A 19,028-nucleotide genomic window follows, 5' to 3' on the forward strand; every position below is an offset into this window, starting at 1 on the left:
TTTTTTTTCATGTTTGGAATGTTCAACTATTGCCTTTAAATAGGTACCTATCTAAATAATGTGTATATTTTGTTATTTTTAGCAAAACCTCTTATTTTTTAGTCTTGAATAAATTAAGCCTGGAAACTTTATGTTCTACAATATTGTCATGATTATGTAAGTAAACAAAAAAACACCTTAAAGCAGGCGCGGAACTTGGGGGTGTATAAGCCTATATTAAGTTGAGTGGTCAGGGACATTGAAAAATTGTAATTTTTGGTAGGCTACCGTGCATACTATTATGTATAGTGGCCCCCAACACCCATGCCTAATAAAATTTTTTATTTTTTCAATTTTTATTAACAAACGTGATTTTATAAAATATAATATGTATCTACAGGTCTGCAGGTAGGCGTATATTTTAATTTTGTATAGTTTTTTATAATACTATTATATAAAAAGGTGGCGGTACAAGTTACGACTAGCCACTAGGCACCAAAGGTACCCAAGAAGAAAAAATGGGAACATAATAACAATAATATTATACACAAATACTGAAATACCTAGGTACCTATCTATAATAAAATATCTTTGCAGGATAAAAATAATAGCCAAGACAATAATATTAAGTAGGTATTATAATTCACTATTGTTTCCCTCATCATATTTTAGTAAAAATTATATTGAATATAATTCACCTGTCAAATGCAAATTTACAATCTACTAAATTTTAGGGTTTCACCTATAAAGGGTCATCTTTTAAGAGATTAAATTAAAGTATAGTGGTTAGGTAGGTACTTTTTATTCCACGTACTGCTGACGGGTTATTTGTGCGAAACCTCACGACTACTCATTATTGTAAAAAACAAAACATTGTTGTTCAGTTCAACAGTAAGTTTTTTTTAAGTAGAAATTAGGGATGCAATTAATATTTTAACATATTTATTATTCATCACTATGTTTTTAACTGTGTTCGAGCGTATATCTATAATATGCGTATAGGTACTCGGTGATTTTTCGTTCGAATTGTTTTGGAAATCCAAAAGAGATTTGATTCATCGTACATTTATGGTATGTATTCATATTTTATAAATAATTATTATTTAGTATAACATAAGTATTATAAATATTATAATATTATGTAAAATATATACATTTTAAAGATACTAAATGTTTACATAACTATTAAACAATTAATGTATTATTTTTAAAAATAATTCTGTTTCATATTTAATAAATTCACCAATTTTTTTCTGTGAATGTAAAATATTTATTTATAATAAATAATAACAAAAATAACTACAACTCAAAAACATTGAAAATATTATTTAATCAACTCGTATTGTAGTAGGTATAATAATTTAAGTTTATGTGACCACTCAGACCAGGCTTGGATTTTAAAATAAAATATTCAACCGTTTCATTATTTTACTTTTATAATTAATTAGAAATTAAATGTTATTTAAACAGGTAATGCATTAAATATAACCATGGTTTTAACGATACCTACCTACTTTTCTTTTGAGTTTAATATTATGTATGATTTATTATAATAATATTTTTTATATACCTACAAATAAATTGTTACAATAAATTTACATTTAACTTTCTTCAATTTTAAATGATGAATTTTTACTACTTACTGCCTTGGCCTTCCTTCAATTTTGTTTAAAACTAGGTAGGTATACAGTTATAGACCTTATACACATAATTATAATTTAGGGTGTTTTTTCCAACATACAATTTTTTAATGATTAAGAATATGGTTTTAACCACAACTAAGAATAATACATATAATATGAATATCAATATAATATATGAATATGAATACCATTGAATATAACCACTAGAATTACTTTCCCATCTACTAGCTATCAATAATGCAATTAGTATGTACCTAGATGCCTACTTAGTTATTACTTATTAGTAGGGTTCGGATTTGAAGGCAATATAATCAATAAAAAAAGCATTTAAAATGTAAAAAAAGGCATTTAATTTATATAAAAAGGCAATTCATAAATATACTACAAAATAAAAAAGTGAACATTTTTTAAACACTTTCAATCGCACACATTTTGAGAAAAATACAAATTAAAAATTAAAACTGCATGCAAAATAAACTAGTTGGTATTAAAAAAAAAATTGACTACCATGTACTTTGATAGGCTGTCTTCAGTAAATACCAAATACTCGATAAGACGATATCGATAAATATTGCGAATAATAAAATCCATTTGTAGCAATATACGCAAGCTGTGTATAAAATTATAAAATCAACTGAAAAATTAAACAAAAAATAGGCATTTATAAGTACAAAAGGTAAAAAAAGGCATTTATAAGTAAAAAGGCAAAAAAAAAAAGGTTCCATCGTCTAAGAAATTAAATGAAACACATTTTTGTATAAAAATTATTTTTCTATTATGATTAATAAAAGAAAGGCATTTGCCTTCAAATCCGAACCCTACTTATTAGTTAATAGTTAATACATACCTAGGTATTTATATTTATATACTTACACAAGGTGATTTTTCAAGCATTCTTACCCCCATTTTTTCACTTTAATAGTAGGTAGATACTTTATTAATATTGTGGTTTTTAGAATTTTTAAGTAGGTAGTACTTATGTAAATACCATATTTTCAAATTCTTGATATTTTTTCTATTACTTATGGATGGTCATGTGGCGATACGAACAATAAACTTCTATTTTTCAAAGGACCCTCGTATAATTTATTTTTAAAATTGTATTTTATAATTTTACGATTTCTACCGAATCATAAATGCTGGATAAAATATCATAATTCATAATAATAGATATTTTATAATTTTTTAGCCTTTTTAGGTATCTAACATAGATAGTGACAATTATTGTAAAATGCATTTAGGCAATTCATATTATTAAATTTCAGTTATCTCAATAAGGAAACAACTATCATTAAATGTATACATAATCAACTATATGTTTTGTTTTGTTCTTCTGAATAAAACTGAACAAGGTATCACAAAACATTTTTATTTTGGTACCTGTATTTTTTTTTTTTTTTTTTATTAAAGGTGTTGCAAATTAATTTTAAATTTGTATAGGTGGGCTCTTTGCCTCTTTCACATTTTACACTTATGCAATTATACAAACATTATAAATGCAAAACTATCTTTTTAGCATTACTCAGGTTTTAAATAATAATGTTTGCATCATCTAATATATGTATTAATTATAATATCTATGTGATACTAATCCTCTTTTTAAGTGATGCTGGGTTTAATACAAACCTCTCCTAAAAAAATATCAAATAAATAAATAATTACATGTATCTTTAAAAAATTGTTTATTAAACCATACAAAATAATAATTAAAATAATTGAAAAAAATAAAATTATGTATTTTTAAAAATTGACAACATTAAAATCAACAAAATATTACAAATATTCATAACTAACATTCTTTATTAACACAAAAAAAAAACTTATAATATTAATACATCCTATATTATGAACTATAAATATTAAATATTTTTATTATTAATTTCAGAGCACACAATATTTACAATTCATTAATTTGTATTCAAATATTGAAGGATGCCTCAACAACCGAAGTTTGATATTGATCATTTATTATCAATATTGATTTCAAATAAATCAAAAATAATAAATCCTGAAAATGGAATCATCAATCCTCCTGCATCAGAATGCTGGAATAATATTTCTAAGGAATTAAGCTGTGCTATTTCGTCAAAATATATTTATACCATAGTTAAATTAAACAGATATGGCATTAACGATAAGTTGGTGGGAAATTTTGATTCTACTACAACAGCAATTTAACATAAGGTTATTGATGATGAAAAATCAGATATTTTTTCATCCGAATACACATCAGATGACGAAGAAACCATATTACACTTTAATTTAACATTATCAAAAGAAGAATGGGATAGTATTCAAGAGCCAACAGAAACATTATATAAACGATCCGATAAAAAATATCCTGTGCGAGCATATCAAACATTGAAGTGTAATATTTGGGCACCTTTAATTCATGAACATTTTTTTGAGCAAACACAGCTACCATGTACAATTGTTTATAAAAGGGCAAAAATTTATAAGAATGGCAATGTGTATTTAGATATACTGGGTTATTGTTCAACATGTTTGAGTAATTTTAAAGGTGTTGTCAATAAGCAGCCAGAACCTAATAGCCGTGTTATAGTCAAATGTTCTCTGATTGGAAATTTTAAAAATTGCAAACCCTCAAGTAAACGCAGACTAAATGGAGAGCAAAAAATAAATGTAATCAGTAAAATGGTAACAGAATGTAAATCTGCTTCATATGTGAGACGAGAAATGGCCAAAAATTTGATGAATTTTGGCGATCAAGAACCAAGCAACTTACCATCATCGAATGCTTTACGTGTTATCAAGTGCAAGGCCATTAAACAGGGATTACATAATGATGATCCAATTATTTCATTGTTTATAATGAAAGGATTATCACCATTTGATGAAATAATACATGATATTGGGTATGACCGGTTTTTTTTTGCATTATTGGTCCACAACAGAAATCAATTTGTACCGTACATATGCAAAAACAACTAAAACTCCAACAATTAGCATTGATGCAACGGGTAGAATTGTGAGGAAACCAACATTGATGTCAGGAAGAATAACATCCAATATATTTTTATATGAGATTTGTGTTATGGATAATATCAATTATTGTCAGTTTTCAGTGGCACATATGCTTTCTGAACGGCATGATAACAACAGCATTGGATACTGGCTTAGTGAATGGAAAAGAACTGGAGTACCACAACCAAAAGTCATAGTAACAGATCAGTCTTTGGCTCTCATGATGGCAGCAGTTACATCATTTACACAATACTCATCGCTGGCAAAGTATATAGACATATGTTCTTTGTTAATAAATAATAAAACCACAGAACTGCCAAACTGTATGTTACGAAATGATTTTAATCATGTCATGCATATTTTAAGTACCTGGTTTGACAAGAAAATATCCAAACATATTAAACATTTTTATTTACGTTCATTTGGCTTAATAATATCTTCTACTGATTTTAAAGATATAAAGCTACTTTTGAAATACATCTTTACAATAGCTTTCTCTGAAACGGATGGATATAACCTAGATGGGACACTGACAGATTGTGAGTTTGCAAAACAGTATCTCAAATGTAGAATAGCTGGGATAACATTTGTTGATGACTTCCTAAACAATTTGGAAAGTACTACTGAATTCAAAGAAGATAACCACAACTCTCTAACTTCTAAAGACAATTTTGAGTCAATAGCTATACATGAAGAGATTCAAGAAATACATGATACATGGAAAAATGGAGATCACGATAATATGCAATATGATGCAAACATAGCAAAAAAACTTCTGAAATTCTGCAAATTGCTTCCATGTTGGTCAGCTGTTATGACACCAATTTTTAAGTATGGCAATATTACAGAAAGTAGTGCATCATCGGAAAGTTTATTTAAGGATCTTAAACATATTGTTCTACAACATAAAACTCTTCCAATCAGAATTGATGATTTTATAAAAGTTCACGTGGACTCAATAATTGGTACAAATAATATTATAAAATCAAAAATGAATATTAATAATAAAGACAATGAGGAAGTTCAGGACGACTATGACAGAACCAAACCAAATGAAATTCATATGAACTCTAACAATAATATTCAGGACCAATATCAATCACCAGAAAAAGAATTCGAATCAGCAGCCATCGAAAATTGGAAAGGTTTGGGAGAAGTCGAAAAAACAAAGAAAAAAAAAGGAAATTATTTGGAAAAAGATCAAACCGTACTCTATTACAATGAAAACAGCAAAACCAAAAGTACAATTATTGGAATATTGCGAAATGGAAACTTTTCAGATCTTCTTCCGGTTATACTGAATGGTATTTATCATACTTTCTCTAACACTTGTCCATTTGATTCAATATTTCAATTATTATGCACCACGTATGCCGATGACCATCTTTATGCAGCATTTATTGATAGTAAGATTGAAGAAGATCTATTTTTTAAATCCATTTCCCGAGCAATGAGAGATGGGATCAACGTACAAACATATAAACGACGAGCAAATATACTAAAATATATTTACGAAAACCAAACTAAGGAGCTGACAAATAATTTCACTAATATAAACTGTGCATCTACATCACATTTTATAATTATGAAACTTTTTCAAAATTGGCCTTCATACGAACAAAGTACATCTTGCTTGGGTTGCAGTACAATCGACACGAGATGTTCTTCAACATTAATGGCTAATTTACCAACCAATACCCTAGATTTTTTAGAAGATGTTGTCAATCAATTATTGGAACCTCAACAATTAGACTGCACCTACTGCAATCTAAAAACAAGGTCAAAACAGATTAATTTAAAACAGCAATTAATAATTGAAACCGTGGCTTCATTTTCTAATCCAATTAATAAAAACAATTTTGAAATATCAGTACCTTTAGAAAATATTCCGACACATTTATTAATTAATAAATGTAAACACTACAATTTAAGAGGCATAATTGTATTTATCCCTCCAATATCTTCATCTCCACTAGCAATTGGTCACTACGTTAGTTATAATTGGAGAGAGCACAATAACACATGGGAGCGATATGACGATACAACTACAAAAGAAAAAATTGTTAGACGGTCTACAATAGTCAACTGCCAATTTGTTTTATACACATAATATTTTATTGTTTGATTATATTGTAATTTAATATTTAATTTGTACGTTAATTTTACTACGTATTAAAAGTTGTAAAATAGTTATGAATATTTATTAAGTTTACATATTTTAAATACACATTATAATGTTAACTATTAAGTTTAACTATTAATTTTACGTTTGTTGTTTGTTGTTAATTTAAATTTTTCCAATATTTAAATTTACATATCTAATCATATATATTTATGACTTACCATAATGCAAATAAAATACATATTACATACAAAGTTATTGCTACATTAAATAGTTTGTAATCATTTTGAAAGATTTATTTGCTATTCAATGAGTTTAAGTGATTGTGCAGAACTTCCAAATCAATATTAACTTTCAAGACATTTTTGATCATAAAGAATCTTTGGAAACACCAAATAAATCCTAAAAGTTATTATTTACAAAATTCATTTTCAAAAATATATAATGGTAGGTACATATTATTTTAAAGTAGATACAAACATTTAATAACACTGTTTAGCATAATTTATCGATGTAAATACATTATAAATTAATATTATATTAAGAATTTATAAAAAAAATGCTCCTAATAATAATTACCTAGAGGTTAATGATTCGTATACTTCCATTAAAGTTTAATTTCAAAAAGTTGTCTACAGTTTGGGCTATTTCCATACTTTCTGGTTAAAATTGTTTTTCCATATTGATAATAATAGTATCAAGTATAGGATAAAAACAATACATTATCCAATAATTTGTATTAATTGAAGTACGCATTAGTACATGGTCTTCTTTAGCTACACTCGATAGCTGAACTAGTTAATAATACAGCATACTATTGAAAATTTGAGGTTTCCTTCTGCGACGTTTAGAGACACCTGTATTAATTTAAACTATATCAATAATTTGAACCATAAATTTGTTTTATTTTAATAGGTATTACCCACAATAACACACCTTATCCAATGTTGTTCTTCACAAAATATAGTAATTTCATTCCACAGAGTATCAAAATATTCATCTGTACGATTATTTTTCAGAGTATCAATCGCACCACACACTAATGAACTTGACTTTCCAATCAGATTTTTATTGCAATTGAGCACTCCGAATGTGAATAATTTGTAAAACATCTGACACTGGGACCGCCATATGATTAAACTATTATATTAATTTTGTCTAAATTCAAACATTTTAAAAACTGTAATAGAACACCAATTATACTGTCAGCATTTTGATTTTTGGATACCTACATCTAAAAATCCAACAAATTGTTCCTCTACTTTAAGATTTTTTAGATAACGAACACACACAGCTAACTGTTCTTCTTTCTGGAATCTTGAATTTTTTTTATATAAAACTATTATCAAAATGTAAGGTTGTTAAGATTAAACAATATAGTATTAAGAAATTACCGTGCTTCGTCCCACAAAATGCTATACATTCCAGCGTTTATTATATCTTCAACAATAGTATTCCTTACATGCTTAACGCATATCTCAATAATTTAATTTTGTATTAACCAATTAGAATGATTTGTTGATTCTGCATAATTTAAAGCAAAGTTGGATTATACTTGCCATTAGTTCGCATACTTCTTTTAAGTTACCTACAATAAACATGATAAATAATATAAAATATAAATAGGTATATAAATAATTTATATTAGTTAATTATAGAAATAAATAAATTATATGGCACTGAATTCACCTAACTCGCCTGGGTTCAAAGATGTTTCATTCTCAATATGACCTCTAAATGCTATTCCTTGATGTGTCAAAAATAATATAGTATCTAATGCTAGCATGTAATCTCTTTTTTCTAATATTTGATCACGGTGTACATTTATAACTATATAATGTATGAACAGAACCAGTAGTTTTAGATTGGATATGTGCATGCCACTTTGTCATTCAAGTCAAATGGTACAGACAACTAGTATGTAACTCCAGCTTTGAATTAGTGTATTTTGGTCATAATCTTCTAGAGCCAAATTCGACAAAATTAATATTAAGTATGTTCAAATAAATAAATAACCCACAAACATGAATATAATATAAACATATCAAAATAACTCAAAAATAGTCATCTAACAATTACTTTTTCCCAATTTCTAAATCCTTTATATAAAAATTTCATGTAACACTGATTATAAATACTAGTAATGATGTTAGCTACAGTTCTAGTGCCAAACATTCTACAAGGATAGCATAATACAGCATTCTCAACAACATTATACTCTATCCAATTGAAACGATTATCAACTGTAGAAGAAAAACCTCTATTTTGTGAACCAAATTGTGTCTGAGGGTATTTCTATACAGAAGAATAAAATTATTGATTATTATTAATTACTGACTAGTTTTAGAACTTAAGCTACAAAAAGCCTTCTTGAAAGATAAAAATATATTAGAAACACTATAATGTATATTGTATACCTATTTTATGATAATATACTATTATATTTATTACCTATTTAAATATTTTAAAATAAAATATCTAATTTTTGTACTGCACAATTTATTATCAAAATAATAACTAGGTAGGTATTAATTAAATTGTACAACTTACTTGTAATATAGGTTTAGCAGGACCTAAATCGATATCAGCTAAATCATTTACCCTGGTATTTGACTGAAAACTATTAATTTTTGGATCCTTGTAGGAGTTTAATAGTACATTTTCATTTTAATCTATTAATGTTGTAACGCTTCCTGATCCAGATGATCAATCTTTAATAATGTGAAATGTTAATTCAAATTTAAAAATACTACTTACAACTCAGGGTGATGACTGTAGAATGCCATAATTGCCTTTTTTGATGTCTTTTTCAGTACCTATGAGTAGGTACTTGTTAATTTGTATACACTTTTAAAAATGCTAAATACTGATTTGTTGTCCATAATTTAAATTGTTTTTAATATTAGGTGAATTTATTGATTAGTTTATAGCAAACGTTTTTAACACTAGCACTGTTATATACAGTAACAACTGTCATACTGAAGACTGATAAATAATATAAAATATTACAATAGTGCGTACAGAGTACAGACATATACCTAACATAATTTTCTATGGTACAAACTATATTTGTTATGGGCACATTTTTGTAAATGAAAACTGCCAGGACGGTAATCAACTAATAACTAATGCTAATCACTAATTTCTAATAATCATGAACTAATAATAAAATAATCAAAAACGTACGTATATAACAGCAACATTATGCTTGATAATCACTGGAAAACCCCATTACCTGTATATACACATAATATATACTATCATGCCTTTATAATATAACATGTCTATTATGAATCTTATTATAAATTCTTAGACAAATATTTATATTCCCAATGATTTAAATTAGGTTATCAAAAATCAAAATTACTTATTTATTTTCATAAATTAATTAATTTTGTATTTAAAATGTAAAAATAAAGTTTATATTCACGATATTATGTACAGCCGAAAGCCACATTAAATTATTAATACATTATATTTTAATATAAGAGTACATATTGGTGTGAGGGGGCTTAGATGCATTAAGGAGGGGGGTATGAATGTATTGTCAATAGGTACTTAATCACTCATCAATATTACATTCAATATTGTTCTGTGATATTATACTATTAACTATTAAGTAGGTTGATAATCAAATAAGAATTAAAACAAAGTGATTTTTCGAACATGGATGATTGCTGAATTTATTGAAATATTTAATGAAAAGGAATCAAAAGAAAAAGTATCTAAAATAGATAATGTTATGATAATCATAGACATATAGAACAACTATAATATTTAATTTTGTTTAACAATGTTCCATCTTCCATATAATATCTACTAGCTGAATTACCCGTCGTTGCCAGGTTTAAGTATAAAAAATGTCTACAGCCCAACTTTAACCGGACGGCCGCAGACCAAGACAGATGATTAATTTTAATAGGTATATAATACAAAATAATAATGTATGACAACAATCTTATTACAAAATTACCCAACTATAACTAAAGCTACTTCATTAGTAGTTGCAGCATTGTAACAGCCTTTGTGTCCATTAGCAGGTTTTCTATCAGCGTGAATAACCACCTGAAAATTAGAATTATTTTGACTTGGTTCATAGTGCCAATGTTATTTTTATAATCAATTGTGGGATTATAATACGCTAGACCAGATAATTTCTTAATTTTCCATTTGCGTAAATTAATTTTAGTCGGAAACCCTAAAGTTTCTTGGTGTTTGATTGCTTTGTACTTTGTTATAGCTTTCTTAACTTGGTTGATTCGAGTTGTATCTGTATATCTAGCACGGCGACGCTTCTTACTTTTTTTATTAATTTTATTTTTCTTACTATTTTCTGTGAAACTAACATTATTAAAAATAGATAAATCGCCCTCTGAAGTAGTAATTAAATTTACTACAACATTATGAATATTAGGAATAGATAAATAAACAACAAAATGACCACTATTAATATTTCCAGTTTAGACGCAATCTTTTTACTGGGAATGTATCTACACCAAATTTAGCATAAAAATTATTATTATAATAAATTTGAAATAAAAATGGGAAAATATTTCCAGCTGCAACCAATTCGCAATAACCACCGTAGACAGTAGGATTGACCATTTCACGAACATAAGCCTCAGCAGTGGAAAAGTTGTCACCATTTGAATTGTAAGACATAGTAATAAAGTTATTCCAACTATCAGACACATACGAAACAATCGTATTTCGGGTCTCCTGACATCTTACTTGAGTGTTAAACAAATGAAATGATATTGAACGGAAAAGGCAGGCACCATCACCGATAATTGGTACAACTATTTGAGGTGTCAACATTCTATTGACAAAAATGTCTTCAATCGATGACATTTTTAAAAAAATGTATTCAAACAATTAAATTGAATAAATATAATATTTCAAATAATTTTCCAACGTGTTCCGGGTAATCTTTATACTTAAAATGTGATCTACCTACATGGCTACATATAATGTACAGCTAGAGGCTCACGGCTTATTTTTCACTAAAAATATATTACGTATTATAATAATAGATATATTGGTCAATATTTTACGTCATAAGTTTAGCGGTTGAAGCCGTGTTATAATACGTATTAGTAAAATACATATAATGTGTATCAGAACGTATCAGTAGAGCAGTGAGCCTCGGACTCGTGAGTAAGTCAGTAGACAAATTAACTGTCGTAAAGACTGTGAATAGTGTATATGGTGTAAATGATATAGGAAACGCCGCGACGGCATGGTGGATCGTAACACGTTTATCGCATAAGAAATGTATTATTATTTTTCGATAATGCAATATTTGTTTAATTTGTAGTCGATGTTTTCCATACAACTCATAAAATATAGCCTCGGAACAATACATATCTACACGCCGATAAAATACACACAAAAAAAGGCCAGAGTCCAGGTAGATGGAAACCCTCGGGCCGCCGCGCCGTGCCTTACATTATTTCCTGTTATCGGTCGACTGCTATTGTTATTATTATATCAATATAGATATACAAATTACATGTAAAAAATTATTTTTACCGATTTCAACCCTTTAAAATCAAAATTTTGATAAATCCTTTCTTAGTGCCCGATGAAATTATTACAAAAATCTATCCTCGAAATTTCAAGTCGATAACTCAAATAGGTTCGGCTCTGCGTTGATTATTGGTAAAGTACACTTTCTTTTATATAAAGAGATGATGATAATTGATAAATGATAATAAATAACATTAATGATTAACGATCTATATTATTCTAAATTCTAATTACTAGTTTAGAATAATAGATTTGAGTATTTCAATTTCCATTTTCAGGCATAAAAATAAAAATAAAAATTTGAAATTCACAAATAATGTAAACAGTTTTTGGACATAACCTTAAAAAAAGCACAAAATTGTCTTCCTCTCTTTAAGTTCTCTCTTCCCCAAAAAAGCACACGGCCCCATATGAAACTGGTATAGGCATGTCCTATGGGAAGCACGCCAAAAAGCCACCCGACAAATAACCACCCGACATAAGGCCACGAGATAACGACAAAAAACCATTCGACAAAACACCATCACCAAAATCCGACAAAATGCCATCCGACAAAAAACCATCGTACCACACTACCAACTGTAAATTTGCGAATGAAAATCGAACACTATTGAATCGTCAAACAGCCACTCGACAAATAACCACCCGCCATAAAGCCACTTGATAACGACAAAAGGTAATTCGACAAAAAACCATCATACCACACTACCAACCGTATAAATACGGTAACATTGTCATAAAATATTGACAAAATATCACTTAAATTAATTATCAAAATGAATTAAGTTTTTGGCGCTTGATTTGAACCACTAATCAGATAATAGATATTAAAATTTAAATCTTATGGGCCATGGCATAACGTTTTAAAATTTCACATTTTCACGATTCACGGATAAATGACACAAGTCACGTCGTTAATAATTTTCTTCAGTACTTCAAAATTTTCAAGTTACAAGTTGCGAATTATTGTTGATGATTATTAAATAATGTTCGATATATTTCAACATTAACACCAACTAAATTATAAAAAAAAACGATAAATCGAAACGTTTAAAACCAGAAAGTAAGTACTTCTAAATTCTGAAAGGAGCGAAGAATGTAGCAATGATTTTCCGATGTGTTTAATACTATTTTTTTTTGTCTGTAAACACCTTTCAGGGGTGCAGTAATATCTATAAAAACTAATATCGCATCGATTAAAATACATTTTGTACTATATACTTTTCGGGTAGAAAGTGAATCTAGTTAGTATACTTTGGAGGGTAAAAAGTAAGACATTTTCAGTAATTTTCAAAGGGGATCGGGTTAAACAAAAAAAAAAAAATTATGAAAATTTAAATCTTTTAGTAATATATATTTTATTTTTTTGGTGTAACAGAAACTTGTAACAGTATATAAGTACTTTAAATTTCACCAAATGTTTATATGATCTTTATCCATACATCATAAAATTTTCAAAATATTTTGACTCTTAATGAGCTATTTGTAACAATCAGAAATTTACTTTCAATTATTGTTATTTACTAAAGGTATATATTAATATATTAATGGTTTATTCAACTTGCCAGTAAATAAAAATATTATTAGTTGATATTATTAGATGATACCGTTATATTATCTGATAAAAATATAGGTCCTTAATACAAAAACCAAGTGTTATTATAAAAAAAGTAAAATACTCGTTTGACAACAACTTATTAGAGTTAAATATATAAGTCAAAATATATTAGTTTTAATAATAACTCTAATGTTAATAACATTTAATTGATAATATAATAATTGAACAAAACCTTTGTCACAAAATATTTATAAAAAAAAAAAAATTACAATAAACAAATAAAAAATAACATAACATAGGTATTACCTGAGTTAGGGCAATGTTATACAGTTTTTATATAACTTAATTAGTAATTAATTACAATATTTAATATTTTAATGTAATTAAAATGTATTTTTAAGCTACATTATTTCATTTTATGAAACCTTAATATTCGTCAATTATTTTACATTTCTATATTATAGGTACTTATCAATAGATATAAAATTAATAAATAATCATGAGCTCAGAACTGTCGACTGATAAACAACTTACAACTAGATATAGAACTTCAAACCTTACGGCTTACAACAACTTTGAAGATATCAATAAATTAGTTATGATTGTACATTTGTACCTACAGTATAATTACACAAATAAATTTATATTTTATATATTACTTACACTTTTTGTTCATCAAAATATATTAGCATACTTATTTTTATTTAATACTATATGACATTGAATACATATAATTAATACAGTGTATTAGCTTAAAGAAAATCTTGGTCACAAAATATTTAACTAAAAAAAAGATTAGAATCAAAAGTAAGAATTAATGTTACCTTAGCTACATTTGAGTTGTTAGGGTAGTGATTTACAGTTTTTATATAACTCAATAAGTAATTATCTACGATATTTAAAATTGTATAGAAACTATATTATACATATTTAATTTCATATCAAACTATCAAAGATTTAAATAATTAGTAATTATAGTTATAATTTATAATAACATATTATAATTATAGCTTATATTTTAATATATAATAAAAATAATGACAAAAAATAAAATTAATGAAAAACAAATCTATTTAATCATCATGGAATTCTCTGAACCTGGAAAAATCAATACCTGCAAAATAACAAAATATATACATATATATATATGTATATTCAATCTTATGAATACATACTAAATAAAAAATAATATTATAACAATCTTTTTTGAATTTAAACATGCAGGTAATATCAATATTATAAATTTGATTTATTTTGAAAAATATGCGTTTGTATTATAGTATTCGTTCAAATAAAAATGTCAGTCCCTAAAATGGAAAGTGAAATATATTATTATTATAAGTGAGTTTTAAGTACCTTTTAAGTTTGCAATAATATATTTTATATTTTACTAATGTTATTGTTATTTACAAACTACTGTGGAAATTAATTTTACTATATAATATATTTGAAATTATGTTTAATGCTTAAGTATTAAGGTAGTACTTATTTTTTAAGTTTCATCATAATATTCAAACAACATAATATGTATGTTTACTATTTTGTTTATTATCGGCATCTACTTTATGTATATTTTCTATTATTAAATTATTAGGTACCATCCATACCTTATTGTTGTTACCTACTTTAAAATATTTGTACGATTAATGTGGTTTCGATGTTACAAATAGGGCAACGGTTGTGGATTAAATTGCCCAAGCAATCTCTACACAAGCATTTGTGTCCACAAGGAATGCATGCGTGGCTGTTGACATTGCTTAAACAAATAACGCAGCAATCGGCGGGTCTTGGTTCAACTCCATTGATATCGAGAGGAACATGAGGGATGTTTTCCCTGTCTTGAGCCCTCCTCTGTTCCTCAATTTCCGCCATAGCAATGAACACCGGATCATCATCCTCTGCTAATACAAAATCAGGTTCATCTAGATTATAATAAAATACAGGTACTTAAAAAATAGGTTAGTAAATAAATAACATTTAAATTAATAATTATGGTATGGTTACCGTTAAAAATATTTAATGCATTATCCTGTTCTTCTGCCATCTCCCTTATGCGATTTTGTTGTTGTAAAATCAATTCTCTTAATTCATTTTGTCTATCAAAACCTAATGCAAAATTGAGTTTAATCTATATTTGCTTATAAAACATCTAATTTATAAAAAAAAATCATTAGGTAATGGTAAAAATAAAATTCCACATGAAACTAAATCTCTTTAAACCAAACATTTAATAAAACTAATAACTATACCTACATAATAATAATATAATAATGACTTCAATACATAATATTAGAGAGACTATAAGTATAAAATTAGCAACCGTTTATGAACACTTATGTCTTTATACCTACAGTTTTTATGTTAATAATACTAATTTGGATAGATGCAATTTGTGTGGGTAATTAGGTTACCAGTGAAGTATTTTTTAATTATATTTTTTATTTTATTATTTAAGTAACATCTGCCATCCAAAACATTTAATACAACAAATTAATATACAATGCTCGTAATAGGAATAGGTAGGCATTTGACGTATTTTCACGGGGGGGGCCATGTGCATATTTGAGCAATTCTTAGCATATTTGTGAATATTTCGCATTTTTTTTTTAGTGCACTTAGAATGGTCGGAAAAATTTTATTTGAATAACATTCAAAAATATTTATTAAAATAATTTCGGTTTGGGTAGATAGTATAGGCACAAATAGCGCTTGAGATTTGGTGAGGCTGAAGCTTGAAAAGTCCTACTATTATAATATTAAAGAAGCTTAAAAAAAATCTAGAAAATATTTCGGAGGGCTGTTCAAATTGATGGTGGTAGCTTGGCCTCCAAATTCCTTCTTCCTATTTGTGCGTTTAGCAGCAGTAAAACTAATTTGTCACCTAGATTCTAGGTTGTACAATGAAATGAAAATCACAAGATAGGTACCTATGTGGTTGGTTTTATATTTGAACACCAAGTCTTTTTATTCCTATAGTTCACAATTGAACATATATTTGTAAGTACTTAAATGGTATTATTTTGAGTTCAAATATTTTAAATTTGATAAAAATCAAACCTCCAACAACGTTGTCTTCCACATTTACAGTAGGAATTTGTTCTGAAATGTTATTTAAACAAAATAATAATTAGATAATTGCATATTGTCATTGTGAACATTGCACTGTGAATATTTTAGTTATTTTTTTATTAACCTTCAATAGTTTCCACGATTTGGGGTGGAACAATTCCTACGTTCCCCACTCCACGCCTTCGTTCTAGAAATACAATTTTTTAATGTAAATATTGTATGTTAAGCAAAATGATTTCTTTTATTTACAGTCACTTGAAGATAACTAATTATTTTTTATTTATTTTAAATGTATATTTCATACCTGCATCATAAGCCAAATGCCCAGTGTAGAGGAGAAATTCTTTAACAGAAATCCTGCCCTGGGCCAACCGTTCAGTGGCTTCGCTGATTTTTTTATCGATTTGAACATAAGCTCGACGCCGGGCTCTTAGAGCTGGTCTGCTTTGCATCCTTTCATATCTTGTGCCATATTCTTGTTCAATTTTGACTAATGTTTCTATTGATATTATTCATTGAAGTATTATAATTTATTGCATTAGTTAGAAACTAGAGTGGATGAAGAGTATGTATATGACTTCCAACTGGTTTGGAAAAATATTCAACAATTAAGGAAGAATAAAGTACATTATTCAACATAATCATAATATTTTAAAAAACAGTGTGGTTATTGTCAATTGCATCTACCAGATAAGTTATATAAAAAGTTTAAAGTTACAAAAATTTACCAAGACTTTTTAAAAACTAACGTTTTTATAAAAACAAATACATTTTTTAGATTGAAAATATTTTTTTGGAGTAATCAAAATAATGATTATACATATAAAATATTAAAATATAACTTTTATTAATGTAAATATGTTGATTTCATTATTTTAGTGATATTAAATTTAACTTACTGGTAAAATGCCAAATACCAGGACGTGGACTATTCATGATAGTGTTTAAATGGCGGTGAAATATCTCCTGGTCGTTGTTAGTTCTCCTTGGCATGCCATGTACACAAAAGGTTTCCGGTCCAACCCCTAATGTTAATTAATATTATTATGGATAAAGACTACTTAAGGTAGGGTTATAAACTTTGTTTAATTTTTGTAATTTTGTTAAAAAAAAATCTGTAACTGGTTTGACTGAATATGAACACTTAAACTTACAGAAAAAACAAAGTTACGATTTATTTTTATTGAATTACTTATGATTTAACTTTTAAAATTAGATACTTAGTAATCTCAATATATTCATTAATTTATAAGGGTTCATTAAAAGAATAAATTGTGACTAAATAGATATTAAAACTCAATTTTTATCATAATTTATTATTGAAATATGAAAATTGAAATGTTTACTATCTATAAAATATATGTCTATTATAAAAATTGAATTTTGAAATTCTATTCCTAAGTGTAAAATGTAACTAATTATCTTAATAATCTCATATGTACTATTTAAACAGTTTTAATTATTAAACAAATTTTAAAAATAAAATTATAGGTAAGTAAAACTAATTCTTTTAGAATAACTCACGTTCCATCCACTGATTTCTAAAATATGTAATGTATCTTTCTGCAACCTCAGTATTTGGAGAAAGCCTTGCCTCGTTGACCACCACTTCGAAGCCTTCAATTATCATGTTTGCCGGCAAAAGTGCAAGAGCTTTTGACATACGAAACATAGTATGCAGTGCATTGTCAGTCCTGTATACTTGTCTCCGTATGCCAAAGTCTCTTGCATTCTTTTCGAGTGCCTATTTATATAAAATAAAGTGTTTAAGAAACTTGTTTTAATTTTAATATTATTTAATCATTAAACTGCACAATTCCACAAATCAAAGTATCTAAATTTTATCTTACAGAATTAAAATTGTTACATTTTTTAGGAAATCATACTTGGGCCATATGGAACCAGCATTTCTGTAATCTGACTCCGGAAAAAACGTTGGTCAACGCATTGCTCAACCCTACTTCGTAGTCAGTGACAATGTTACTTGCACTAATCCCCGGAACACAAGTCTTAATATGGTCCAATACACTTGTGTACGCCATTTGAGTTTTTCGGGTCATTAATGCGTATGCAACGGGAAATGCCTGTTAAAATAAATAAAATAGTTAGGTATTTAGTTTATAAAAAATTGGTATAATGTATT

General features: G+C 27.1%; 2 protein-coding genes and 2 long non-coding RNA genes across 4 annotated transcripts; 1 reads left to right on the plus strand and 3 right to left on the minus strand.

Annotated features, from left to right (window-relative positions):
• Positions 1 to 7,195: 7,195 nt before the first annotated feature.
• On the minus strand, positions 7,196 to 9,413 carry LOC132952888 (uncharacterized). The gene is made up of 5 exons (XR_009665526.1): positions 9,280 to 9,413; positions 8,124 to 8,317; positions 7,962 to 8,046; positions 7,666 to 7,887; positions 7,196 to 7,586 (listed from the first exon to the last, which is right to left on the minus strand). It is a non-coding gene; the product is annotated as an uncharacterized LOC132952888 (long non-coding RNA).
• A 3,513-nt stretch (positions 9,414 to 12,926) lies between these two features.
• On the plus strand, positions 12,927 to 18,022 carry LOC132952550 (uncharacterized). The gene is made up of 3 exons (XR_009665474.1): positions 12,927 to 13,321; positions 15,487 to 15,759; positions 17,765 to 18,022. It is a non-coding gene; the product is annotated as an uncharacterized LOC132952550 (long non-coding RNA).
• On the minus strand, positions 14,866 to 17,882 carry LOC132952549 (uncharacterized). The gene is made up of 7 exons (XM_061024875.1): positions 17,785 to 17,882; positions 17,190 to 17,384; positions 17,010 to 17,072; positions 16,874 to 16,915; positions 15,821 to 15,922; positions 15,442 to 15,714; positions 14,866 to 14,930 (listed from the first exon to the last, which is right to left on the minus strand). Exons 1-6 carry the CDS (start codon positions 17,876 to 17,878, stop codon positions 15,443 to 15,445), a joined length of 768 nt encoding a protein of 255 aa, XP_060880858.1. The 5' UTR covers positions 17,879 to 17,882; the 3' UTR covers positions 14,866 to 14,930; position 15,442.
• Positions 18,023 to 18,395: 373 nt separating the features above from the next.
• Positions 18,396 to 18,988, minus strand: LOC132952363 (uncharacterized). Its single transcript, XM_061024645.1, has 2 exons — positions 18,772 to 18,988; positions 18,396 to 18,629 (listed from the first exon to the last, which is right to left on the minus strand). Exons 1-2 carry the CDS (start codon positions 18,943 to 18,945, stop codon positions 18,396 to 18,398), a joined length of 408 nt encoding a protein of 135 aa, XP_060880628.1. The 5' UTR covers positions 18,946 to 18,988.
• Positions 18,989 to 19,028: the final 40 nt, after the last annotated feature.

Source organism: Metopolophium dirhodum, chromosome 9, assembly GCF_019925205.1.
Source record: "Metopolophium dirhodum isolate CAU chromosome 9, ASM1992520v1, whole genome shotgun sequence".
Lineage (NCBI taxonomy): Eukaryota > Metazoa > Arthropoda > Insecta > Hemiptera > Aphididae > Metopolophium > Metopolophium dirhodum.